The 26,808-nt window shown below is 47.5% G+C and overlaps 1 protein-coding gene across 1 annotated transcript in view; it reads right to left on the reverse strand.

The window, feature by feature from the left end:
- Positions 1 to 4,435: 4,435 nt before the first annotated feature.
- Positions 4,436 to 26,808, reverse strand: part of LOC135898298 (dnaJ homolog subfamily C member 2) — a 139,531-nt gene continuing 117,158 nt past the window's right edge. Inside the window, exons 16-17 of the mRNA XM_065427170.1 lie at positions 25,181 to 25,335; positions 4,436 to 4,831 (exon numbers count right to left, since the gene is read on the reverse strand). Coding sequence (XP_065283242.1) covers positions 4,754 to 4,831; positions 25,181 to 25,335 — 233 coding nt within the window. The 3' untranslated portion in view covers positions 4,436 to 4,753. The remainder of the gene's footprint in view (positions 4,832 to 25,180; positions 25,336 to 26,808) is intronic.

Genomic DNA, 26,808 nt, shown 5'->3' on the forward strand with positions numbered 1-26,808 from the left:
GTCACATCGTGTTATCTCACTTCAGGGTCAATGGTGGCCACCGCCGGGAGGCGACCGACGGCGCGATATGAGGCCCTATCTGCAGCCGGTGTGACGTCATCACGTGACGTCATGTCACGTGACCTACTTGAAAGTCACTTGAAGGTCAATGGTGGCCACCGCCGGGAGGCGACCGACGGCGCGATATGAGGCCCCATCTGCAGCCTGTGTGACGTCATGTCACGTGACCCAACTTCAGGGTCAATGGTGGCCACCGCCGGGCGTCGCGCGAAGGCCCGAAACCTACGTTAATATTTATTTATTTGTTTATTCAAATACCCTAAAGGCCCTCTTGGAGAGGGTATTACATAGGGGGGGCACACGAAACAAACTAATAAGAATATGACAAAAAAAATATTAAGAATAAACAATTCAGCAAACATAGTAATAACACCACAAAATACTCATAACACCAATACAAAAAGAGAAAAAACTGCAATACGATGTCAAACAAGATTCAAAGGTATTAAATTATTGAAGTCGGTGTTAACTTCAGTGGCAATATCAGATGGTAGGTTATTCCAGTCAGCTATGGTTTTGGGGATGAATGATTGTGCGTAATGAGCCGAGTGGCAAGCTGGGCGTTTGACTTTGCAGGGGTGATCACGGCGAGGAAAAATGACAGGGGGTGACTGAAAGAAGTCGTCGCGCAAACGATCATGATGATAAAGTTTGTGAAAGAGAGATAGGCGGGCGTGTTTCCGTCGTAGTGATAGCGGAGGCAGTTCGGCACGAATTTTTAAAGATGTAACACTGGAGTACGGAGAAAAATCTGAAAAAATGAAGCGAGCAGCACGGCTCTGCAGGGATTCAATGTTACGTATAATGTAGTCTTGGCTCGGATCCCAGATGGCACATGCACATTCAATTTTAGGCCTGATTAGACAGTTTTAGTATAGCGTACGCTATTCCATTGCGTACGCTAAAAAATAGCGGGTCGTCACTGCGCATGCGCTCAACGCTAAACGAAATGGCGGGTATAGCGAGCGTACGCAACGCAAACGAGTTAGCGTAGCGTTTTTGCGGGGTTTGCGGAGTTTGCGGGAAACATGGCGGCGATCCCGGCTGCCTGCTTCGAATTGAATTTGGCGTTGCTTTTGTAAAATGCACTTCGTTCGTAGCAAATGACTGTGTAAACGGCTTTCGCTTAGTCTCAGCCCACTTCGACGACAGAGTATTATGGATAACTTCGTGGTGTTTTCGAGATCGCGTCTCGTTTCGAGCGAGTCAAAGCCTAACGAAAGAAACGGTCAAGATGTCAGCGCCACCTATCGCTACAGGCGCGAAATATCCGCAACGACGGAATATGGCCTCAGAGATCCGAAGATATCGTCGGCCAACTAAAATTGTAGAAAACGTGCGCTGCTTAGCGTACGCTGTTTTATAGCGTATAGCGTACGCTATATCATAATCAATTACGTCTATGTTAGTTTCCCCCTGAGCTTTGTTAACGATGCACAAATGCAGTAAATAAACTAGCTAGCCCTGTGAAGGCATCCACGAGGCTGCCGTGGGGCATGAGTTTTGGTGTTCTGCTCCGGTTCCCGGCAAATTCAAGTGCTCAAAGCTGCGTCACCTGTTACAGCTTGTCTCGACAATGGCGACCTGCAATTGGTTACTGAAACTAGTACAGTGAGCGTTACAGAAGAAAAAGAAAGTAATCAATAAATTATAATAAAGCTACCAAAATGTAACTGATTACAAGGAAATAATTTAATGTGATTAATTACACACAAGTACGATTCTGTCCTTATCAGAACCATGGGTAACAGTTGAACATGCGACCTCGTTCACAGCAGCAGAGTGCCATAAAATGTCAGAGGCTGTAGTACTATCCATACCTTTGCTTCGTTCTCATGCATCTGATGGCACCTGTACTGGATACAACAGGTGTGAGGTGCTCCAGGGTAACTGGAAAGGTGTTATGGTTCCAGGACTTACATTTGCAAACGTGGTTCTTTGCTTTAAGTCTGAGGTACAATCAGGACTCGATGGCAACCAAAGGTCAGTGGGACGCTTCATATTGGGTGATCACGGGAAGACTACAAATGAAGCTGTGCAGGGGTGACATGGGCTGGACTAGTCTTGAAGTGAGGGAAGCTCACAGTAAAATTTATTTTGAAGAACGACTGAGGAATCTGAAACAAAGTAAATGGGTTGCCAGACCATTTAAGTATTTGTACTGGAAAAATACTGACTCGCAGTGGAGGAAAAGAGCTGGGAAGCTTGCCAGCGAGTATGTGACCGATATAGTAAGCAACATGGCAACAAAGAAAGTTAAATGCAATGTCAGAGAGGCCGAGACAACCTCCTGGGTGGTGGAAATGGAAAAAAAAAACCTGTTAAGAGTAAAAGATACCCAAGAGAAAAAAACTATGTAACAGTAAAAATGCGATCAGGAAAGAAACGCTTTATAATAATTGAAAGCAAGATCAGGATGCCTTAGAACGCATAGCTATAAAGCATGGTACACCAAGGAAGAAGAAGCATTTGTTTGTTGTGTTAAAGCTAGGGAAACAATGGAACATGCCTTATTAGAATGTGAAGATATCTACCCATCTGTCGGTTTAGGCTCCTCTGGTTTCCTTGAAGCTCTTGGGTTTAGGAATAGCAGGGTAAAGTAAAAATGTCCACAATAGAGATTAAAGAGGCAAATGGAGGTTTGGTGGCAGAAAAGTGGGCAGACCATAAACAATGGAGGTTTACAAAAACAAAGTTTCTAATAATGGTTCAGAAAGTCTTGTGCTGGGACTTTTCTGTCTGTTGAAAAAAATATAGGCAAGACATAAGGCAAAATAAGCAAAAGAGCTTGGTGGCACAACCTACTGCTGTTTCAAAGGGGATGCTCATAGCACCCACCCATCCGTCCTACTACTCGGCACATCCTAATGGAATACAAAGGCATTTACCAAGCGAGACCCTTAGGTAATGTACACCTCACAGGAGCACTTGGGTTTAAAGTGAATGGAAGCACCAACCAGTCAGAAGTCGAGATAAGTAATATACGTTCAGAGTACTGGTGGAAACAAAGCAGGGAAGAGATTGATAGAAGAAGATCTATTACAGGCACAGGTAACGGTACAAGGTAGATATAAAAGTTTCAAGGAAGAGAAAAAGGATTAAGGAGACATACAAAATGCTAGAACAAAAAACATGTATAGCATACCTGATTAAATCAAGCAGGCCAGGTGGCTGTTTGTCACTGCCCTGCTTCAAAAAGATCCCGATAAATCATCATCATATCAACACTGGACAGTTTTTAAGACTGAGCTAAGTAGCATGTGCTCCCCCCTCCTCCCCCCCCTCCCCGAAGCGTCCACTTGTACGCTTCAGAAGTGTCCAAGTGCGTAGCCAAACCTTCCTAACCAAGTGCAACTAAAGTTCCAACCATGGTGACATGGTTACATCTATCAAGCAAGCCTGATTCCATCACCATGACCTTACCACTGACAGCAACCTACAGCAAGCCTGCCTTCTCTGAGATCAAGAAACAGGTCTGCATTACCTACTCACATACAGGAAGTCTCACAGCCCCTGTGGGACTCGAACGCTTTCAGCATGTGTCGTTTGCATTCGTTGTCTCCGGACATACGGATGCACCTACTGCCTGGGTTACCACGACATGAACAGACCATGCTGTACCGTCTGCGGCTAGGCGTTGCATTTACGAACTCGTATGCCTTCCTTATTGGAATGGCCAACAGCCCCACGTGCGCCACATGCAACATCAATGAGACGCTTGCCCATCTTATCTGTGTCTGCCCGCGATATAGTGCTCCGAGGCAAGTGCTGTGCAGAGTACTGGACCAGTTGGACAATCGTCCACTATCAGAACTGAAAGCTTTAGGCCAGTACTCCCACAGAACATCCACACTAAAGGCCTTACTCGTGTTATTAAGGTTCCTGCGGTCTGCGGGGCTTCACAATAGACTGTAAGAATACTGCCCCCTACCACTCAGCAGTGTATGCGGTTTGGTCGTTTCCTTCTATCCCCCCCTTCCACTCTCTTTCTCTTTTTATCCACCCTTCACCCTTCTGCCCATGTAGGGTAGCCAACCGGAAATGCCTCTGGTTAACCTCCCTGCCTTTCTATGCACAGCTGCACAAAGTGCAACTGTCATCTTCCTTGTGCCCTTTAGAGCATTGGAGCCAGCAACTCTGCATATGGTATTCCATCATTGCCAAGACCTCGTCCATTATCGCAGTCCCAAGACAGACCACCGGAGTGAATCAATAATGCAAAGCCAGACAATTTCAGAAAGAAACAAGGCGGCCTTGTTGACTAGACAAACTGTCAGTGCAGTATGAAGGGACAAGCGCATAGGACATGTGTGTACCCCAGCTCGAGCCAAGGCAACTGGGACAGAACAAACTAAGAAAATATGAATACACAAGCTGAAAATGTGCAGTGCAGTTTATCACATACACACGTACAACAGCATGAACACAGGGCACACAATGCAACAAATTTTAGAAGTGTCTTTTGAGAATGAACACTCACATTTCATTCCCAGTTTTCTTTTTCCTTGGCAAACATTACCCTGCACAGCTCGCAATCTAGCACAGGCTGTATACGCTTAGCAGTTGCCTCCACAGGCACCTCTCGCAGTGTCAATGTCAGGGACACACGTGACAGTCATCACGTAGATAGAGCGGGAGTTTCCATTTTATTGGCAATGTGCCATCACAGCTTACGAGGCCGTTGCACAGCTAGTCACTTTCGACCACTCTGAGCTGCTGCTGCAGCAGCCCGCTGGGCTGCTTTCTTGGTCTTCACGAGCTCCACAAGGTCCTGCGCAGGTGACAAAGAAAGAGGTTGAAAGCCTGAAAGGGAAAAATTATTACATGTCTTGGCGTAGCACGAAGCTACAAAGAAAACCAAACGAGCTTCTGAAAAATTTGTTTTACTCAAGGGATAAAACCTGGGGCTACGGCCTTGATGGTACAGTCTCTCTACCACATTGACACGTGTACTTATATTTATCGGGCGACCACGTTTCGCCGCCTAACAAATCTTATCGCACAGCGCGGGACGTGCTTGCATGTATCCAAAGTTTCTGGAAAGTTATCGATGCTTCTATCCGCAGTCTGTTGTCGCCGAACCTTGTGTTATCTGATTTATTCGCCTGACGCGAATGATGTAGAACTTTATGGAAGGCACGTGGGTTTCAACGATTAGTCTGGAACATTCGACGATTCTGTATAAAAGCCGACGCACTTGACCCGCTGATCTGATTTTCAACGATCGCCGACCGTGTTCGCCGCTATCGTTGTGCTATAAGTGTAGCCTGTTTTGTGGGCACAGGCTCGCCCAATAAAATCTAGTTTTGCCTTTCACAGCATTGCTACTGTGTTCTTAACGTCCCGACCACGTGACAATATGAGCTAACTAGAAGGCTAGCAGAATGCATGGCGAGATCAAATTAATTGAGAACACAATGAACAGAGCACTGTGCATTGTGTTGTGCAAAAGTGGTTTTCAAAAATCAGTTTTGTGAAAATCTGCAATGGCTAGATCATATGGTAGAAACTGCTCCAGAAATGTGCTGGCTCCAGGTATGATCGCTGGACCAGAGCAAATATTAGGTATGTCCTTAGGTATGGTCCCTAGAATATTGGCTATTCTGCTGTCCGCTCATGGGAGCGAGGACTATTTTTGAATGACGCTGCTGGTGGCACGGTTTTGTGGTCCTGATGCTACTGCATGGCGCTCGGCCACCCTCGTGCTTATTGGCCAAGCACATGCATGGTCAGTGTGGTTTCGCCATTCCTTTTTTTTTTTACGATTTTCTGCCGCCGTGTACTTATGCTGCATTAGAGAAGTATCTGTTATGGGGGTGATGAGAGGTTTTAGCTGCGCAAAATGATATTTGTTCGTGAAGAACTTTTTTTGCTGAGCTGTATGAAGCATGCCTGTGGAGTGGGGATGTTTTATCATGGCCTGAAATAGATTGTAAGTGTACCAACACGTGTCACAACAGCTTTGCAGTCCTCTTGACCTTGCGTATATAAAAAATATTTCCGAAAATTACAAGGTTAGTATCACAAACGGTATTGCCAATCACAAGCTTGTACACATGAACCTTCGAATTGATAGCAAGTACCAGAAACGTTCAGTTCAAACCTTTCATTATTTCACTAATGCAGATGATGAATCTGTTGATGCCACGTGCATCTGTTTATGTGATGCAATTGCATAAACACAAGTAAACACAAATAAACACAGATCTACAACAGAAACTTGTTGTATCAGAAACGTTGCATGGCAAAAAGAGGAAGAGACTTCTGACGCTACACGACAAGCGAGTTCAACGCTTCTTACAAGGTCGAAACTTGCCAAGCCACCATCAGAGACACTGGCTGTAGTCACGGATACTGCGCGTGTTAGGCTTGACAGCAGGGAAACGTGGAAGGAACGTGCACGGTGTTGGAGGTAGCTCTGTCTCAACTTTCGGTGCATTGCCTCGTTAGTGCTGCTGCGTAAGCCTCCGGCTAGTGAAGAAGCCCGGTGAACTTCGGGAGTCCGAACGATACAGAAAAACGCCTAGTGGTTGTAGCCATGGAAGGGGTCAGAGAAAGCAACGAAGTACCGGCAACGGAGCTGAGAGTGATGGTGTTGTTGGGACTTGTATGGAGCAGTGGGTCTTAAATGATGGCTGCTTTTAGGTGGCCAACAGTCAGCGGAATCGTGGCGACTGCACAAATCAAACATATAGAACTTGTCATTGTGTTTGATGATGTCATAAGAACCATCGTATGGGCGCTGCAAAGGCTTGCGGACTGCGTCGCGACGGACAAACACATGTGTCGCCATCTGCAAATCGGGAGAGATTTAGGGAGAATCACGGTATTGAGGGCGAGGATGTGGGGCATAAAACTGCGGAGAACGGAATGGAACTGCACTACATACTCAGACGGGTCGGGGCAAGGTGAGGTGGATGTAGGGTCGAACAGTTCTCTGGGAAGGCGGAGTGATGAACCATAGATTAGATCAGTAGCTGTACACTTGATGTTTTGCTTTAAAGTTGCCCTAAGGCTAAGCAACACAAGAGGTAGGGAAACTGTCCAGCTGACCATATTGGGTTGAGCCCTCAAGGATGCCTTCAGCGTCCAGTGGAAATGTTCCGACCATGCCATTTATGATGGGGCGGCATGCTGTGGTGCAAATCTGCAAACTTCCTAGCAACGCCATGAGCTTTTTGAAAAAGCAAGACTTGAACTGTAAACCTCAATCGGTGGTGATGGTAGATGGAATGCTGAAATGTGACACCCATCCCGAAAGGAAAGCTGTAGCGATGGTTTCACTTTTGCTGTCGGGAATGGGAAACGCCTCTGGCTACCGAGTAAAGTGGTCAATCTCGTCAGCAGGTAGTTGTTTCCATCTAACGGAGGCCATGGTGCTAGAAAGTCAACATGTACCTTGTCAAAACGCTCCAAAGGTGGTGAGAAGGAACTGTACGGAGATAAGGTGTGACAATGGACCTTGGATTGCTGGCAATACAAGCAACTGCAAGTCCACCCACGGATATCTTTGTTGATGCCCAGCCAGACAAAATGGCAGGTGATAAGGTGTTGCATGGTACAGATGCCAGGATGCGTGAGGCTGTGCAGAGTTGAAAACAGCACAACGGAAACCATGGGGAACAAGAGGTCTATGATTGCCAGTAGACATGTCGCGGAGAATGGAAACGATGGAGGACGGAAGGGTAATTTTTAAAAACTCGATCATTCCAGGGGCCCGGCAAAGCTGAGCAATCTCTGCGTCTCGTGCTTGCACTGCAGCCAGGGTGATGAAAACTGACAGTTGTTGGGAAGTGGCACAAGATACGGACAGTGTTAGGCATGAGACCGCATCGGCGGCAGCGTTCGCAGATTGTTGAATGTGCCAGATATCAGTCGTGAATTCTGCAATATAAGCGAGGTGACCGACTTTCATGGGATGAAACTTGCTGCTGGCAGATCTGATGGCAAACGACAACGGCTTGTGGTCCATGGCGATGAATAAATTTTGAGCTTCTAGGAAATGCCTGAAGTGATGCACTGCCATGTAGCCAGCTAGGAGTTCACAGCTGAAAGTGCTGTAATTGCTTTCGGTGCACCCCTCAAGAGACTGCCTGAAAAGAACGCTAGCGGTTGCCATGATCCGTCAATGCAGTGCTATAAAGCGGCTCCAACTGCCACGTCTAACGCGTCTGTCATGAGACAAAGTGGGCCTCAGGTATCAGGTGAACAAGAAGGGTGACATCTGCAAGCTGTGTCTTAATAGCCTTGAAAGAGCTGGACGTATTGTCAGACCATGTAATGGGAGTAGAGTCCTTGTTTCCCTAGAGTAGATCATCAAGTGCACAAATCAGGTGAAAACGGCGGGGGATGAAACGCTGATAAAAATTGATCAGTCCCAGGAACTCGCGTACTTTACGCATTGAAGTGGGCTGAGGAAAAGCACGAATGACTTGCACTTTGTTAGGGAGCGGCCAGATGCCATGACAATCAATGTGTTGTCCAAGAAAGTCAAGATTAGGCATGCCAAACGTACACTTGGCTTTGTTGATGATTAGGTTGTACTTGGCAAGGCATTGGAAAATCTGCCAAAGGTGTAAGAGGTGGTCGTCTGCATCGCAGCTAAAGATGAGGAAGTCATCGATGTAGGCAAAGCAGGACAAAAGACCTCGTTTGACTGTGTCCACGAAACACTGGAAAGCTTGAGGGGCGTTGTGGAGACCAAAGGGCATTCGCAGGTATTCAAAGAGGCCAAAAGGCGTTATGACGGCAGGCTTGGAAATGTCCGAGGGTTCCACAGGTAGCTGATGATATGCCTTGATGAGGTCTATCTTTGAAGAGATGGTTGCTCCATGTAGTGGTGCTATAAAATCCACAATGTAAGGCTGAGGGTAGAGATCGGGAATAGTGGCATTGTTCAAGGCGCGGCAGTCACTGCAGGGCTGCCGATCACCTGACAGCTTCTTGAACACCATTTGTAGAGGAGATGCCCAAGGACTTGATGATGGTCGCACAATGCCAAGCTTGATCATATTGAGCATATGGTCGAATTCGGATCTGGCTATCTTGAGTCGATTAGGTGTGATGCGTCGTGAACGACTGTGCACAGCTGGCCCTGTGGTGATAATATGGTGGGTGACATTGTGCTTGGTAGGATGCATGAAATTGGATGAGCTAAGCAAATCTGTAAACTCATCAAATAAGTGCTCACAGACTAATGAAGGTGGCTTGTTGGTAGCAGTGCCGACGCCAGCTGTTGACACTATACCTTGCAGCGTTAGGTGTGTCATAGCATCTACAAAATGCTCGTGAGCCATTTTCACAAGCAGGTCAAACCAATGAAGAAAGCCTGCACCAAGAATCAAGTAAACCACTTCCGCTAGAATGAAAACCCATTGGAAAAGATGCCGGAGTCCAATATTCAGTGTAAGGGCGTGTTCACAATGTTAAGTCACAATATCAGTCTTGTTGACGACTTGCAGCATAAATGCAAATTGGCGATTCTTTGGAAATGCAGGTGAGGGTGAAACAACGCTAACTTTGGCTCCCGTGTCCACTAGGAAACAAAGCCCAATAGATGCCTTGTTGTAAATGAAGAATAAGCAGCTCCTTGCCGGACTGCCACCACTCGCCGCTTCTAGTGGTGAGCTGGACAGTTTCCAAAGAAAGTGCTGGGAGACGCACACTTTTGGGCGGCCACGCTGAGGGTGCACCGATACCAGCACTCGCTGGGACGCGGCGATCAAGATGAGGAACGCCGGCGTGACGAGGAGCAGTGCATGACAAGGAGCGGTGGCATGACGAGGATAGAGAGGGTGCAGATAGGGTGGCAATCTGTGTGGATAGACGGTCTATCTGGCTGTAAAAGTCATCGCGAAGTGCCTGCAGATCAGGTGGCGAAGCCGTCGCGATCGAAGAAACGGGTGGGAAGGCTACATCCATCAGAGTGTTAGTAAGTTGTGTGATTCGCCAGAGATAAACCAGTTTAGCAGCAATGGCGAGCACCATGCGAACAGTGGAAGGCAGGTGCTGCAAGAAAAGTTCTTGGAGCAAGTCTTCATAGAAAGAGGCAGCTTTATTACCAAGGAGCCGCTGCAGACAGTGCAAAAGTTCAGAAGGCTTGCGGTCGCCTAGTTCTCCAGCTGAGAGAATCTGCTTGAGTTGTTCCTGTTGCATCTTGCGTATCGAAACGTGTTGACCACTGACACCATTCGCTGTCCAACATTGTGTGCTGCGCTGTGTTCCCTTTCCCCTTGCTGAAATAATCTCAGTCTACGTTTGGTCCCTGTTGAAGGAAACACTCTCTTTTCTCGGTTACCAAAAGGTGAAACAGGAGTTAGAAAAAGAGTGCTTCCTCTGACGGGGACCAAATGTAGACTGAGTTTATTTCAGCAGAGGGAAAGGAGACACAGCGCAGCACACAATGTTGGGCGCAAAGTGGCGCTAGCGGTCAACACGTTTCGAAACCGAAACACAAGATGCAACAGTTGCCTTTTCAACTACAACGCATGCTTAAGAAGCTCCGCCGACAAAATGTGATAGGGGTTTGTCTCGGGCAGATTAAGAATACGGACTCGTATTACCCCAGCAATCCTGAAGGAAGCGCAGACACGTGGTGAAATTTTGAAGTCTGTGATGTTATTTATGCCGTCATGAACTGGCTGTTGACTTGTGCTAGCCAGAGGGAGGGAGCAGCTGGCCAGAATTTCGGAGGGTGGAATGAAAAACCGGACACTGCTTGAGACAGTGTGGGGTCAGAGGAGGCTTGTGTAGAGTCACCATTCTCACTGTAGTGAGCAAATAGTCGCAAGGTTTTGAAAGTCCATCGTCACCAATATTGTGGATGTCACATGCACGTGTTTAGTGATGCAATTGCGTGAACGCAATACGCAAATACAGTAGAACCTAGTTCAAGCTCCTTGGAAAAATACCATGAGAAAAGCGTACTAACCAGGAAACGTACGATCCTGAGTAACTAAAAACATTTGACAGACTCGGTTATTGTTGACATCTACCTAATGCGAAGCATCGCGCAGATCGTTGCGGCATGAGACGCCGATGCGCATGGAGCTGGTGGTGCTCCGGCGGCCCGAGACGCATTTTGATGTTTTCTTATTGTGTGGTGTTTTAAGAGGGCGACAGGAAACTGAAACGAAATCGAGCTGATAGACGATGATGCAGGCCGCCGAGAACGGCGGCGCGTTTGGATTATTGTCTATTAAAAGTGTGCAGTACGCTAGCAATGGCACTACACGCCTTCTTGCTAAGTCCTCGTCGGCATATTGGGGTCCAAACCCAAACACAGCTGCCGGGCTGGTATGGCATGATGAAGTCTTTTTGTGAACTCTCTCGTCAACTTCTATTTGCCAGTAGCCAGATTTGAGGTCCATCGACGAGAAGTATTTAGCATTGCACAGCCGGTCCAATGCGTTGTCTATCTATGGGACGGAGTATACGTCCTTTGTGATCTTGTTCACTCGACGATAATCAATGTAGAAATGTAGCGTTTCGTCCTTTTGCTTGACCAAGACAACAGGGGATGCCCACGGGCTTTTCGACGGCAGGATGATGTCGTCGCACAGCATTTTGACAACTTGTTATCTTATAGCTTCACATTCTTGTATCGAAACTTGGTAAGGGCTGTGGCAGAGTGGTCGAGCGCACTCTTCAGTTATTATGCGATGCTTTGCAACTGGTTTTTATCCAATCCTCGATGGTGTCGAAAAGCAGTCTTTGTGTCGTCAGAGAAGACTTCTGAGTTGTTGCTGCTTACTTAGGGGGAGACTTGGATTTATGTCGAAGTCTGGTTCTGAAACTATGGTTGTCGGGGTAGATGCAGCAGAATCCGAGAGGGCAAATGCATTGCTGGTTTCCACAATTTCTTCTATGTATGCGATCGTCACGCCCTTGTTGATGTGCTCTACATGTGTACTCTACCGTGTACTCTGCATGTGTACTCTAGAGAAAAGTGCACTGCATCATATAGCAAATGTAGTACACAATGCGCATACAAAGGTTCTGTTTCTAAAATATGGCATACTTTCATTTCAACTATTGTATGACTTTACTCTACTATTAAAATACAAGAACAGTCTTAAGCAAAACGAAACCACCTTTCTTGCTTTATGCACCTTAACAAAACCATCCGACATACCCTATACACTCAGAAATAGAAGCACTTGGCTGACTCCCTTTTCAAGAACATGTCATGGAAGAAACAGGTTAAAATCGCGCATAGCTACCCTTTTAGGTGACCTGGAAAAAGACATTATTGACATAGATAACTTAACCCGCAAAAAATGGAAAACTTTTCTACTAAATCGCTGGTGCTCTTAAATACATATAGACTGTTCGTTGACTATGATTAGACTACTACATCGAATTGAAATATTTATGTTGTACTTCTGTTCAATTTTCTTGTAGAGAGCTTTCTAATTATTTTATGTCATGTGTTTAGCGTTTTCTGTAGACTGCTGTTCTGTGGGCTACTGTTCATTATATATTTTTCAGTGACATACTATAACAGAGCAGTCGCTACAGATTTTTGAGTATTTTAAATGATGTGCTTTGTGTTTTTTTCCCATACTTTTACATGACCATTTGAAATCACTAAATATCTTTTTTCACTCAAATGTATTTTCTGTCTCTTGTTTCTGCCAAGTGATGGGGCAAGCAACCAGTCAAGCTGCAGCTTAGCAGCTTTTTGCGCTTGTCCTAGCATCCTTCTGTTTGTACAAAAGAAATGCTGAAATAAATTGACTTGACTTGACTTGAACTCCTGGCTAAAGTTAGTCAGAATCACTTTTCAGCAGTAGACATTGGTCGCCCTCGATGATGCCTTCTACGTCTGCGGGCGTTTCACTGCCAACAGAAATGGCGATGGTGGAGCGAGGGGGGATGCTGACTTGGTCCTCAAGTACACTCAAGGCATGCTGACTGGAACGCCTAACAGTCGGTATCGCTTGGTTTGTGTACAGTGTTATCGACTTCGACCTCAGGCCAATGATGGTGCCTTGTTGGTTCAAGAAGTCCACGCCGAGAATTGCGTCTCGCGAGCACTGTTAGATGACAACGAGCGTTGCAGGGTAGGTCTGATCATGAACTGTGATTCTCGCCATGTGGATTCCTGTCGGCGTTATGAAGTGTCCTCCAGCTGTCTGAATTTGAGGGCTGTCCCATGCAATCTTGACTTTCTTCAGCTTGGCGGCGAACAATCAACTGATGACGGAGTAGTCGGTGTAACAAGCATGTGACACCCTCTTGGGCATAATCTTCGTTGGCCTGCCAGGCTCGGCAGGCCACATTGGTCACTGCACCAATAAACATCGGTGAGCACAGCTGCTTGGCGGTCAGTCATCAATCATCACCACTACGCTGCAGAGTGTCTGTCTAACGGAGGGTGGCTCGAGCCCTAGCTCATTCCCGAACTGGGGCGGATTGTGACACTGGCGACGAGTACCCACGAATCATCCCATGCCGCTGCGAGCGCCAGAACACCACCCCTCATTGCCGCCGCCATGCCGCTGTACGAAAGGCTCGAGCCGTTCGAGGGAGATGGGTCTGCTTGGCCAGTTTACAAGGAACAAGTCCATGTGTTCTTCCGGGCAAATGACACACCCAAGGCCAAACAGCGGGACATTTTCCTAGCCAGCTGCGGGACCCGCGACTTCAGCCTCCTGCTCGACCTTCTCAAGCCAGCCACAACGCATGTTAAGATGCTGGGTGAGCTGCTCGCCATACTGCGCTCACATTTCAACCCAGCACCGTCGACACTAATGGAGCATTTCCACTTCAATAACCGGAGCCACCGGGAAGGAGAGACCATTGGGCAGTTTGTTGCTGCCCTACGAGGATTAGCGAGTGCCTGTGTTTTCAGGGACCAGCTGGAGTTGCTGCTCCGGGACCGTTTCATCTGCGGCATCCACAACCCCGCCATGCAGACGCGACTCCTGGAGCTTCCCAACCCTTTGCTGGACGACGCCATTCAGGCAGCGCTGGCAATGGAAGCTACCGCCAAGGACACCGGCGGGATTGCCCGTGCGACTGGCTCACCATCGGCGGAAGCGGCGGTCAACAAGTTGGCGACAAAGGGCAGTACCTGTGGCCGCTGTGGTGGTGCCCACTACCCCTCACAGTGCCAGTTTTCTCAAGCACAATGCTTCACGTGCGTGAAAACTGGGCACCTGGCACGGGTATGCCGAAGGGGGAGGACGAACAGCAAACAGCAGCAGCAGCCTATTTCAAGCCCAGGTACTACACAAGCCCACGGCCAGGGTAGCCGTCGCAACGGTTAGCGGCCGGGACATGCAGCAGCATGCTCAAGTTCTTCCGCGGCCAGGCTCCGCATCGTGGCCGAGAACTCGCCGACTTTCGACATGTGGCACACAGGCTTTGCACCATCCTCTGTGCCGCCGTACATGCTGGCCGTCCAAATCTGCGGGCACGCCATTTCCATGGAGCTGGACACAGGGGCCAGCGTGTCAGTAATAGCCGGGAAACTCTTCAAGCGTACATTCCCCGGCGTGTCCGTCGAGGCTTCGGGCGTGATGCTGCGCAGCTACTCCGGGCAGCTCTCCCAGGTCCAGGGTCAGGCACAGGTCAGCGTTCGCTTTGGCGACAGGTAGGCAACCCTTCCCCTTTACTTAGTCGCCGACGCTGCTGGGCTGAAACTGGATTCATGCAGTGGGCGTTCGTCTGCCAGAGTACCCGGAAGCCACCTTGCATGTGGTGCAAGGCATCCCCAGCCTCCTGGCCGAGTTCAAGTCCATGTTCCAGCCAGGGGTGGGCACATTTGCCGGCACGACGGCTGGCATCTATGTACCTGAGAGAGAGCGGCCACGGTTTTTCAAGCCTCACCTACTGCCGTTCGCGCTGAAGGACGGGGTCACCCAGGAGCTGCAACGGTTACTGCGAGAGGGCATCCTGGTACCTGTCAAGACATCTGAATGGGCCGCTCCCATCGTACCAGTCCTCAAGCGAGACGGCAGTGTCAGGATCTGCAGGGATTTCAAGGTTGCCATCAAACCCGTCGCTACCGTTGAGAAGTACCCACTGCCCCGGATTGAAGATCCCTGGTCACCATTGTCTCGTGGACAGAAGTTTACCAAGCTAGACCTGAGAGATGCTTACCAACAGTTGATGCTCTAGGATGCCTCCCGGAAGTATGTCACAATATGAACAATTTTGGGGCTCTTCCAGTACACGTACTTACCGTTTAGCGTAGCCTTAGCGCCAGCCATCTTTCAGAAGGAGATGGACAACGTCTTCAGGGGCATTAGGCACGTGGCGGTGTACTTGGATGATATCTTGGTTACTGGCAGCGACGACAGGGACCACCTGCAGAACCTGCACAATGTCCTGGCACGACTTCAGGATGCTCTGGTCCCAAGCTCAAGCTGGAAAAGTGCGTTTTCCTGGCACCCCGTGTAGAGTACCTGGGACATGTCATTTTCCAGGCCGGCCTAGCCCCGACTCCCTACGAAGTTGATGCTCTGCTCAAGGCACCAAAACTCCAGAACAAGAAGGAGCTTCAGAGCTATTTCGGTCTAGTCGACTTCTACAGGAGCTTCCTGCCGAACCTGTCGGAGCATCTACAGCTGCTCCACCTTCTGCTTTGAGATGGTCAGCAGTGGGTCTGGAAGAAGGAGCAGGACCAGGCCTTCCAGCGCAGCAAGGAGCTAACCAAGGCTCCAGTGCTGGTACACTTTGATCCTGCCAAGCCTGTCGTCCTGACGCACCAGGACAACGATGGCCAGGAATGCCCTGTGTCATTTGTTTCTCGTCGGCTTCATGCTGCAGAGCAACGTTATAGCCATCTGGACAAGGAAGGTTTGGCCCTCATGTTCGGTGTCAAACGCTTCCGCCAGTATTTGTGGGGCCGGAAGTTCGAGGCGGTCACGGATCACAAGCCGCTATTGGGGCTGCTGGGGCCTGACAAGGCAGTAGCTGTGCAGGCATGCATCACCTTGAGTGGTGCGCTGGGCCTTGAGGCTGGCAGCTTACAGTTACGAGCTGGTTTACCGTCCGGGAAAGGACCTGGGACCTGCTGATGGCCTGAGCCGCCTGCCCCTGCCAGAGGTGCCTGAGGCTGTTCCAGAACCTGTGGAAATGTTCATGTTGGAGCACGCGTACCCAGAGGTGCTCTCCAGATCTGCGGTATCGCAAGCGACCAGCCGGGACCCAGTCCTGTCTCAGGTGGTCAAGGCGGCGTCCCGTGGGGGGGAATTGGTTCAGCAGGCCTATAGCCACAAGGCTGCCGAGCTGAGCTTGCAGCAAGGCTGCCTACTATGGGGTTCCAGGGTGGTGATCCCACGAGGTCTCCGGTCTAGGGTCCTGCATTCGCTGCACGCGGGTCATCCTGGCGTGGAAAAGACCGAGATGGTGGCCCGGTCCCACATTTGGTGGCCTGGCCTGGACCAGGACATTGCTCGCATGGTGCAGAGCTGCTAAGTCTGCCAGGAGCATCAGTGGGCCTCGCGTCATGTGGCAATCACTCCCTGGCCGTTCCCACAGAGACACTGGTCCCACCTACATGTGGATTTTGGGGGGCCCTTCAAGAACCATTACTTCCTGGTGGTGGTGGATGCCTTTTCGAAGTGGGTGAAGGTTCTACCTGTCACCACTCCATCAGCAGGCGCGACCATTGCAGCGCTAGACAGGTCTTCGCTGCCCAGGGGTTGCCAGACGTCATCGTGTCCGACAATGGTCCTGCTTTCGCCAGCAGAGTACTTGGCCTGGCTGATGAAGAACAAAATCTGCCAGATGATGGTTTCGCCGTAATACCCTGCTTCAAATGGTGCAGCCAAGCGGATGATGCAAACCATCAAGGACTAGCTCGAGAATAGCCAGACTGGAGATTTCCGGATGCAGATTGCCCAGATACTGCTCCAGCACCGGACCACGCCCCATGATGTCACTGGGCATTTGGACACTGAAACCCTTCACTGTCTGATCTTTTTGGACATTTTGCCATCACCGCAGATCCGTAATGGTATTAATTGAAGCCACCAGTGGTGCCATTTTGATTATCTGACAGCCTCAATCCATCACTCTCGCATTCCAATCTGCTGGCAGCCGTAGTAGTCGTTTTGTACTGTTATTAGGCCTAGTTGCTTCGATGCTCGCTATCAAGCTCCTTGTTGTTCAGTGCCATGATTTTAATTTAAAGGATTCACCACTGTCAGCAGTGGTACCGACACCGCCTTCGTCATCCTCGCTCATGGCCTTGAAGCGCGGAAAGCACGGCGAAGGTTTAATGAAATGCATATTGCCGGTTCCAGAAAGCCAGCTTCACCGCAATACAGCAGTGTTACGCCGTCAAGCTAGAGCAATGTACTGCAGTGAAACATACCAAGAGCGCTAACGGGCCACTATCCTGGCACACAGAATGTGTTCCTTAATTATTGGCGCCGAGAAGTTGGAGTGGCGCCCTGCTGTGAGTGACGTCACGGCCAGGGCGCCACTCGCTCGGGTGCTGTGCCCTCTAGTTCCTTTCATGCATGCTTGTGGTAATGGTCGCTCGAGCCATAGTTATCGAAGGATATGTCAGCTTCTTTCGGCTGCCATGCCTGAACTGCAGTTTCATCTTCAAAATCGTGTGAGTTGAGAAAACTTGCGGCTTGGATATTGCAAGCTAGGTAGCGTTGAAGGGGTCTACTGGTTTTGCAATGCATATATGCACTGTGTCTGTCCATAAATTTTGTGTAAATAGAATATCTGCAAATTCAACATGTGAAGTTGTGTATGACTCTCGGCTAAACATTCCCTTAGTAGTTAGCTATGAGGGACATTGCATTTTACATGGATGAAAAATCTTAGTATTTGGTGTCGACATTACAAATCCATGTTAGAAGGACACTGCCCAGCGAAGCTTTCATAATGATTCTTATTACTCTGGTGAGTTGTTCTAGTCAAACATGGCCACTTTATTAATGCGTAAAAGGAAGATTTAGGTGCGCTTTGTATCAAAAAAGGTTGCTACTATACTTCCACCGTTCTCTGAAACAGCTACCCAGAGACCCATTGCTCATGGCGGTTAACATGACGGGGGGTCATGTAAATACTCCACAAATACCATAACAGCAATCACTTGGAAGAAAAGCTTCGTGATTAAGACTGAGAGCCAATCAATTGGTGCTATGTATATTGTATCTTAGTGGCCTTCATCGACAATACAGCATACCCCTCATGTAATGGAAGCAACCGACTGTATGGCGAGGCACGAGGCACGCATGGTTCGCAAAACCCATCAGTTCACTACAACTTCTAATTGAAACATTGATGCAGTTTTTACAGCGCCAATTACAATGCGTAAAGTATACTTGAAGCATTACAGCGCAGCAAAGGCTGCCTTGAAAACGAAAATTCAAACATGTAGACCCGGGAGCATAAGTATATGGACCAGGGATTGGGCGATAAAAGTTGTTTTCTGCTCTGTTAATTAATGTAACTTGAAATCAAAGACTACAGTCCAAACTTGGCATTATGAATTTTATAGTGCGCGCATCAGTTTCTGTTTAGCATGTTAATTATGGAAAAATTCTGTTTTTTCGGTGACCCTGTAGTCCATATACTTTTGCTCACGGGTGTACCTTCTGCCTCACCATGTCTGGAACCTGCGTTGTTGAATTATACAAACTGAGAACTATTCGCTCGTCAGTACAAAAAAGAGAACCTTGCATACCCGCCTCATAAGGAAGACACCACGAACCTCACACGAATTCACTTGATTTTTGACCTCCACTGCGGAATAATGATATCTTCAATATGTCCCATACTACAAATAAACGAGGCTTCGGCTTCTTTCTGGCCGCAGCCAAACGGTCCAAAAGGCATATTTCAATAAAAATTTGGGCAGAGCAGCCTGTGTAAGTTCGCCAAACATATTCATCAGGTCTGTTCCTCAAGCAACAAGCACCAGTAAATTGCTCAAATGAGTTCAACGTGTAGCACGGAAAAGGGAATAAATATTGGTACATTCGTTTCCGTATGCTGCAAACAGCTGTAAGCCTCAGTTACCTTTACTTCATATTACTGCCACTTAAAATTAACCGGTGAAGAAGGGTCTAATTTTGAGAAGCAGTTAAAGAAGGAAGTGGTGCTGGTAGAATCTAAACTGCATTGTTGCTTTTGCAGTTAATAAACAAGAACAACAACATTCATTATTATACCGTGGACATGGTGAGCAAATATGTTTTAGCGGGTTAAAATCAAGATAAACGTTGTAGAAGTAATAGATTGCCAGCGCTTCTGAGATGCTTGATTGATCATGGCAGGTATGATATCCTAACTGGATTGTTATGTGCCATGTTTTTGCAATTATGCTTTTATTATTCATGTGCGCTACCATTGCAAAGTGTAGGTCCTAGCATGAAAAACCCGCAGTGGGCTGGTCTGAGCTCCTTCAGATGGCACTGTAGCGTTACATTTGAGAAATATATTGTCATTGAGAAATTTATTGTCATCTAGGAAATAAGCTCTTTGAATAAGTTTTTGCAAATGAAGGCATCGTAAAATTACATTTCAGACGACCATAATAAGTACACAAGCATAGGGAAAGAGACTGAACAAACAAAAACACTGCAGAAAGTGCTCCACAGCACAGCAACACAGTGCTTTCACACAATCACGCTCCTGATTGGCAGATGCCACTGTGGTAGCTGCCACTCTGCTGCCAACATACTGTGAGACTGAGCATAAATTTAGGCAACAAGCATTTTTGCATCCCGCTCCCATGGGATTGCTACCACTGTAGCTGAGGATATGAACCTGTGGCCTCGTGCCCAGCAGCATGGCACTGCAGCTATTGAGCTAGAGTGGCATGCTTGAATTAAATGACAATTGCTTTAGCAGTTCCTAAATGAAAACGCTTTTCTTCCCTACAAGTGGACCAACCAACTCTAAGAGCCAGCCAACAGTGAAAAATGCTAAAAATGGTTTTCGAGCTCAAGGGGAACCGGGAATCACACTGTGAAAAGAGCAAAAAAGATCGATTTTAGGAAACCACTTGTTCCCCCGCAACTGCAATGCTTAATATACACTGTATCAAAATAATTTAGCTGAATATGCACTGTAAGTGCCTGAAAAAAATTATTTTGTCAGTGAGGACAGTGATAAAGGAGCTCAATTAGCTCTAAGTTTGTGTAGTCGCCTCTCGTATTTTCTGCCACCAAGCACCGTCATCTTGGTATCATCCAAAAGCTCAAAGTGCCGCCTTTCTGTTCCTGCCCTCCTTGCCTGCAATACCCACATAGGAGGAGGCATCAAAAGCCATGAGCCAGTCTAACAAAGTTCATGATGCACGCGACCCTCTATTGGGTCAGCATGCCAGCACGTTGAGAGGCCTTTACGATTGGGTGTTGCTATGGCAATGCGCACCAACACTACCAGCGAGTGCTCACATGCTAGGCCTGCTTCAAAAACATTGTTTATCCACCGTTTCTTTGTTGATAACAGCAGATTACACAGTGATCACGTATGGTGAATTGATGCTCGGTAATAAAATAGAAAGTTCTAAACCAGAGAGAGAGAGAGAGAGAGAGAGAGAGAGAGATGCAAATGAGAGAAAGGCAGGGAGGTTAACCAGGGTTAAAGCCTCCGGTTTGCTACCCTGCACTAGGGGAAGGGAAAGGGGACGTAAAGACGGAAAGAAGAGCATGACAAAGGTAAAAGCATGAGAAAAAAAATGAAAAGGGACGGAATGGCATCACTATAGTCTTTCTAATAGGCCACTGCCACGTAAAAAGGTCAACAAAGCCTTGACTGACTTTCAGTGCGACAACATTTCATGTCGGCATTCCAAGACTGACTGTTCTGAAAGCGGCCTGTCGTCAAGGCGTGCCAACGCGGTCGCTAGTAACTGCAAGCCGTGCTCTCGTCCATGCTGACTCGGAAGGCGAAATATCTTGTGTAACTGACACCAAGCCACAGTCGGCAAAGTACTGCTGTCTTGAGTCAAGAGAGTCCAGATTGGGGTCGAAGTCGAAGGGACGGGTCCAGTTGGTGTAGACATGTGTGCATCAATTTTCATTGCAGCGTCTGTTCTTGAGAATGGAATTGAGTCTTGCAAGCCCTCCTCATGTGCTGATCGTGCTGCTGCGTCGGCATGTTTATTACCCATTATGCCACAGTGGCTTGGAATCCACTGTAACGTGATGTTGTGTCCTTGCTCAACATGGTGGTGAAGCAGCAGCCTGATTTCTAGAACTAGTTGTTCGCTGAGTCCGCGGCATAAGGCAGAAACCAAACAATGAAGAGCAGCCTTGGAGTCACTGAACAAGCTCCATTTATTGGGTAATACATCAGAAATTACACAAAGTGGACAGCAAATAGCAGCGAGCTCCGCAGCACTCGATGTAGTCTGGTGAGATAGTCTTATGGTGGAGGTTTTTGCAGGAAAGATCACCAATCCTGCATATACCATTCACCGCCCACCCACGGTTCTAATTCCTACCCGCGGTTTCTAACCACAGGTGGGAATTGTGGAATCACGTCTGAGGTTGGCCTGTAGAATCAGGTCAGGGCCGGAACCCGGCTCCGCACCTTAGAGAGCCATCTAAACCAGAGCTGTCTACACAGATCAAAGTGCAATCGTCCTCTCCTTATTATTTATTTACTTAATTATTCATACAGTCAAGTCCCACTACAATGAAATTGACGGTGCACAAGAAAAATTCATAGAAGCAAAAATTTCGTTCTTGTGAATTCAAAAAAATATGGCTAATCTGAACTGGTAAACCACAAACCTTTATTTCCAAAAGTCAAGTAGTGCTGATTGCTTCCCTTTTCTTCCCAGGAGCATCACGAAGCGATTTTCACATTCGGCGAGTAGCTGCATCGCGACGTCGTCATCATGCAAGGCCACGCAGTTTCCGACGACATCAAACGCATCCAGTACGCGAGCCGTGGCCAAGGGTTTTTGACGGCAGCATCTCATAAAACAGGCCTGTCTCATCAGTGGTATAAATGTCACACATGGCACCGTCTCTCAATAACGCCAAAACATTTGTGGAGATCCAGGCGGATGCGCTGCCTGTGTCTGCCAATGCTGACTCGCCAGAAAGCGTCTTGCCGACAATGTCATGGTGAGCCTTGAATCTGCTGAGCCAGCCTGTGCGCGCCTTAAAATCGTCAATTCCCAGCAGGCAAGCGTAATTCAGGGCCTTCTGCTGTGCGGCGTTTCCACTGATGGGTATGTTTGACAAGGCTATGTACACCACGTGTACATAGCCTTGTCGAGGTCTTCGTGCGCCGACGGCGTCCGCTTCTTCTGCTTGGCTGATGTCCCCGATGCAAGAGCTTGCGCTATTGCCTCTTTGGACTTCGAAATGGTGGACAGCGAACTGGGAAAAATCCCACTTTTTTGCAACGTCACCTTTCTTCTGCCCACTTGCGACTTCGGCCAGGATCTGAGCTTTATGCTCCAGGGATAAAAACTATCGACATGACGGCGCCATATTGAAAAGCACGCTAAAACAGAATGGTTTCTCTGAGCAAATCAAACACTGCTACACGTTCACAACACGAACTGCCAATTGCACTAGCACTAACAACGCACCGACGGCACCGAGATGCAGCATGGATTGACGAGACGACTGAGCGTCGGCGTTGGATTGTCTGCGGCTAAATAGTTTCAAGCCAATCCCAAAGGTAGGCCAGCCTCATCGCCGTCGCCATCGAGCAATGGCGGCACTGATGGCCCCCATGCTCGGTCATTAACGGCAGTTTCTTGTGGTGCCAACACGCAATGATAACTTTGTAGACACATCTTTATGTACAAAATGTTCGAAATTGCCCTTCCTGCACGGCGAATTAAATTTTGAGCCTGGAATTACTTCGTCAGATTTCGTTGAAGCTGAATGGCATAAGAAAAAGTGCTCGTTGTGGTGAGGATATTTATGCATTGGGCAGCTGATGGGGAATCAAGAATTATTCGTTGTACTGGAAATTTCGTTGAAGCAGCGTTTGTTGTAGCGGGGCTCGACTGTGCCTCAAATACCCCATTTGGGGTTTTACATGAGGGTGGGCATATTTAGGTCATGTTTTCAATGAATGCCTTGAACGATGAATGACTGGAGTGGTGCACCACTTCAGCAGGTAGATGATTCCAGTCTTTCGGTGTTTGAATGAAGAAAGAGTTAAGATGAGCGGTGGTGCGAGCTGGAGGGGGATAAACAGCCTTTGAATGGCTATGACAGGATGAAGTGCGATGCGCAGGCATGACGTCGGCCCGGTGAAGCAGCGAGTGATAAAATTTCTTGCTGTGTTGCGGCGGTTCTCAAGGGTTGGAAGGTTCAGAGATGACTTAAGTTTAGTAACACTAGTGCGGTAAGAGTAGTCAGAATGAAAGAACCTTGCTGCACGATTCTGTATGGATTCCAGTGCTGTTGCCAGGTTAGATTGGTGTGGGTCCTATACTGAGCATGGATATTCCAGTTTGGGTCAAACAAGTGTTAAATATGCGAGTAGTTTTACTGAGGGGGGAACAAGATGTAGATTACGGCGCAGGTAGCACAGTACATGATTGGCATCATTGCTAAAACTGCAAATGTGTGAGGACCAACCAACAGTGAAAAGAGGAGGAGGTTATCGCAAGGTTCAGATGGGCAAGGGATAAGATTGCGCTGGGCCGACCAAACAAGTCGTCAGCGTGTTGTGCAATGCTGTACCGTGCCTATAATGAAGTGACAGCAAAGCAAACACCTGGCCTCTAATGTCAAGCCAACTCGCGGGTGTAGTCTTACTTTGGAGACTGTAGGCGATGCACTTATGCTTGTACCCATGACTCTTTGCACAAAGACAGGTTCATGTTTGTTCGTGCCATTTAGATCCTATTTTAATACTACATGCATCTAATGTCACCACTAGCAGAGACGGTGCACTTGTCACTCTTAAAAAAAAAGCGAACAATGTAAAACAGTGTCTGCGGCATAGCTTGCTTGAAAGTGATATCGGCTATGGCGGGAACACAAAGTCAGTTTTGTGGTGTGGATATAGTTTTTCACATATGAAAATTAATCCTATAATGTAAGCAGCTGCTACAGATGACCACAAAGCTTTGCCAAACTAATACGATGCTATTTAGGATGCATGGCAACACGTTTCGAATCCGCAAGAACATGATGCAACTGCCCAGTGTGTTCTATGTTGTCATATAGCCTGGTGTCCTTGCACTTGGTAGGGCCTACCAAAAGCATCTGTATGAATTAGAAAGACACTAAAGCGCTGCCAAATGAGAAACGGAGGCCCAAAAGTTCGCTCACTGGCACAGACGCTGAGTACTATAATCCTGGTATACTTTCGTGTGAATGAACTGTTCCCAAAACTTTGTGGCCCAATTTTTCAAAAGTGCTCTTTGTGTTTGCTACCTTGCTTGCAGAAAGCATAGCATAATAAGATAGCATGAGAAGCATAGCAAGATAAGTTTTTATTCCGTTTGTTTTATTGTAATACCCAAAATGTGCTTCAGGGCAAGACCATCTCACTTTCTTAATCTAGACTTTGTTTTTATTATTATTTCATTATTTCATCCCCACACTGTGTTGCTACATGGCAGTGTGAATGCGATGTTGAATATAAGAATTGTAAAGTCGTTTAAAAAAATGATAGCACTGTCTTGCCTCGATGTCCTGGATTGCACATCTGTGCAAGCAATAAAACTGAATCAAACACTCTTGCTCATTTCACTTCAATGCTAAACTTTTCACGAGCAGGCAATATGTTAATTTCTGATAAACAAAGTGTGTTTACGTAGTTTATTTGTATATCTGCATTTAGATTGCTAATACAATTTTCAATGTGCTATATACAAAATTGCAGCGTTCTGCACCAAAAAATAACAATGTTGTTCTCGATCTCCTTATCCCCCCCTTAACTTCGTACTAGAAAAAAAAAAAAGCAAACTCTGTTCTGTAAGTGCGCTGTGAACAGGCACTCTGCTCATAGCAAAAGTGATCTGCACCAGAGACAAACAGAAATGCTAATGGAGATTTTCACAAAATGTTTGTGGCGTGATGGCCAAAACTTCAGTTGCCGCACATACATCAAGAGGTATGTTTCCCGCCACACGTAATGCACACGCCCGTATCCGCACGTATTCGAACAAAGAGGACAAGAGAGGCCTCCTCTCCAGTTGTGCCCGCACCTTGTAGCGGCGCATACACTCCTTCTTGGAACGGGTGGGCACACACTCGGCGATGCGGTCCCAACGGTCGGGTGTGCTCGCCGGGTACGTCTTCAGGGCCTGTTCGAGGAGTCGCTGCTCTTCTGCCTGCCACACGCTGCTGCCTGCACTGTCACCTGCAGGACCACACCACAAATGCACAAAATCGTCATCAGTCCATTCATACTAACGGCAGGTTGAAGCTTAAGTGGTGACGGAAAAGATGGCCACGCCACATAAGCCGTGACAACCCCCAGGCATTACTGATCACCTTAATCTACCAAGAAAGGATGGCAGGGGCAGATACTGTTACGTAGACAGCAATTACAGTTGCACTTCAGCGAAAGAAAATGTGGATATAACGAATTATCAGATATGATGTAAATAGAAAATTTTTCTTGCTGGTATTCGCATTTAATGAATTAATGTTTACAGTGGTGGTCCAGCAAGTTTAGGATTTGGAGCAATTTTTGGAGCAGGAAAAATGTCATTCTGGAGCAGTTATGTAGCAGAAGAATGTATTTTTGGAGCATTTGGAGTAGTACGGCAGTAATCTGTAGCCATTTGGCAAAGCTTGTTATTACTGTGCAATCAGTAAGTGAAGAGTGACGCAAGACACAAAGCCAACGGCAGCACAAAATTACGAATGCGCCAGAACGATTTGCGCCGTTAGGCGTGCACAAGACAAAAAGTGATGGCCAATGTCCTATGTGCAGTCCAAATGACCGATGTGCTTTGATTGACTTTACCGCACCAGACAAAATGTGTATTAGTATGCCTAAAACAATGCTAGAAGCTTGACAACACTATGCGTCTATGAACAGTGCCAAAATGAGTACCGTTGTGTGCTATGTCGCAAAGACGGTACACTCGCTTTCGTTGCAAGGCAGATTGTCGCCTTCCCGTGTGTCAGGGGGCATCCGCGAATAGGTACCAATCGATTCAGCGTAAAACCGTAGTTTTCCTCACCTATACCCGACTGGGCATTCGTAACACTACCGATCAGGCCTAACTAGGCCGAGGCAGTGTGCCATGGCGAAAATTGGCTGTTAGCCGATTTGACGGGCAAGCTTTCCACAAGTCATCATGGAAAGCTTACCGCTAATATGTTCGTCTAACCGGCGATCGGTTCCGAGATCATGTATATGTGTTTTTGACAACTGTCGAAGCCGGCAGCTACTGCAATCACGCATAGAAGCTTACAGATTGGCAGAAGGTTCCGAACTGCATGTGCAAACGCATGAATCCGCGTGCATGAACACGTATATGATACGATCTCCGTGCCTTCCAGTGGCTAACTGGCCCTATACCTTCGCACATAAGCGCTGCTTTCGTCGCCGTTCCCTTTGTCGGCGTCGGGTATAAGAATTGTTTCGATTAGAGTTGATGACCCAGACGACCCTTGTACCAATACAGGCGTGCCTCATAATTAGATTGTGGTTCAGCTACGTAACTGTTTCTGTCCCGGACGTTCCTGTCCCGAAACCATCTGAGTGCCCCGGTTAGGCTACGTGCAATACATCGGCCTCAGCCGAATATTTCATTTAATATGCAAAAACAGAGTAGCAAATAATCGACTCGCGAAATGAATTATATGAATGTTAAATTTA

Source organism: Dermacentor albipictus, chromosome 5 (genome assembly GCF_038994185.2).
Source record: "Dermacentor albipictus isolate Rhodes 1998 colony chromosome 5, USDA_Dalb.pri_finalv2, whole genome shotgun sequence".
NCBI classification, from domain to species: Eukaryota; Metazoa; Arthropoda; class Arachnida; order Ixodida; family Ixodidae; genus Dermacentor; species Dermacentor albipictus.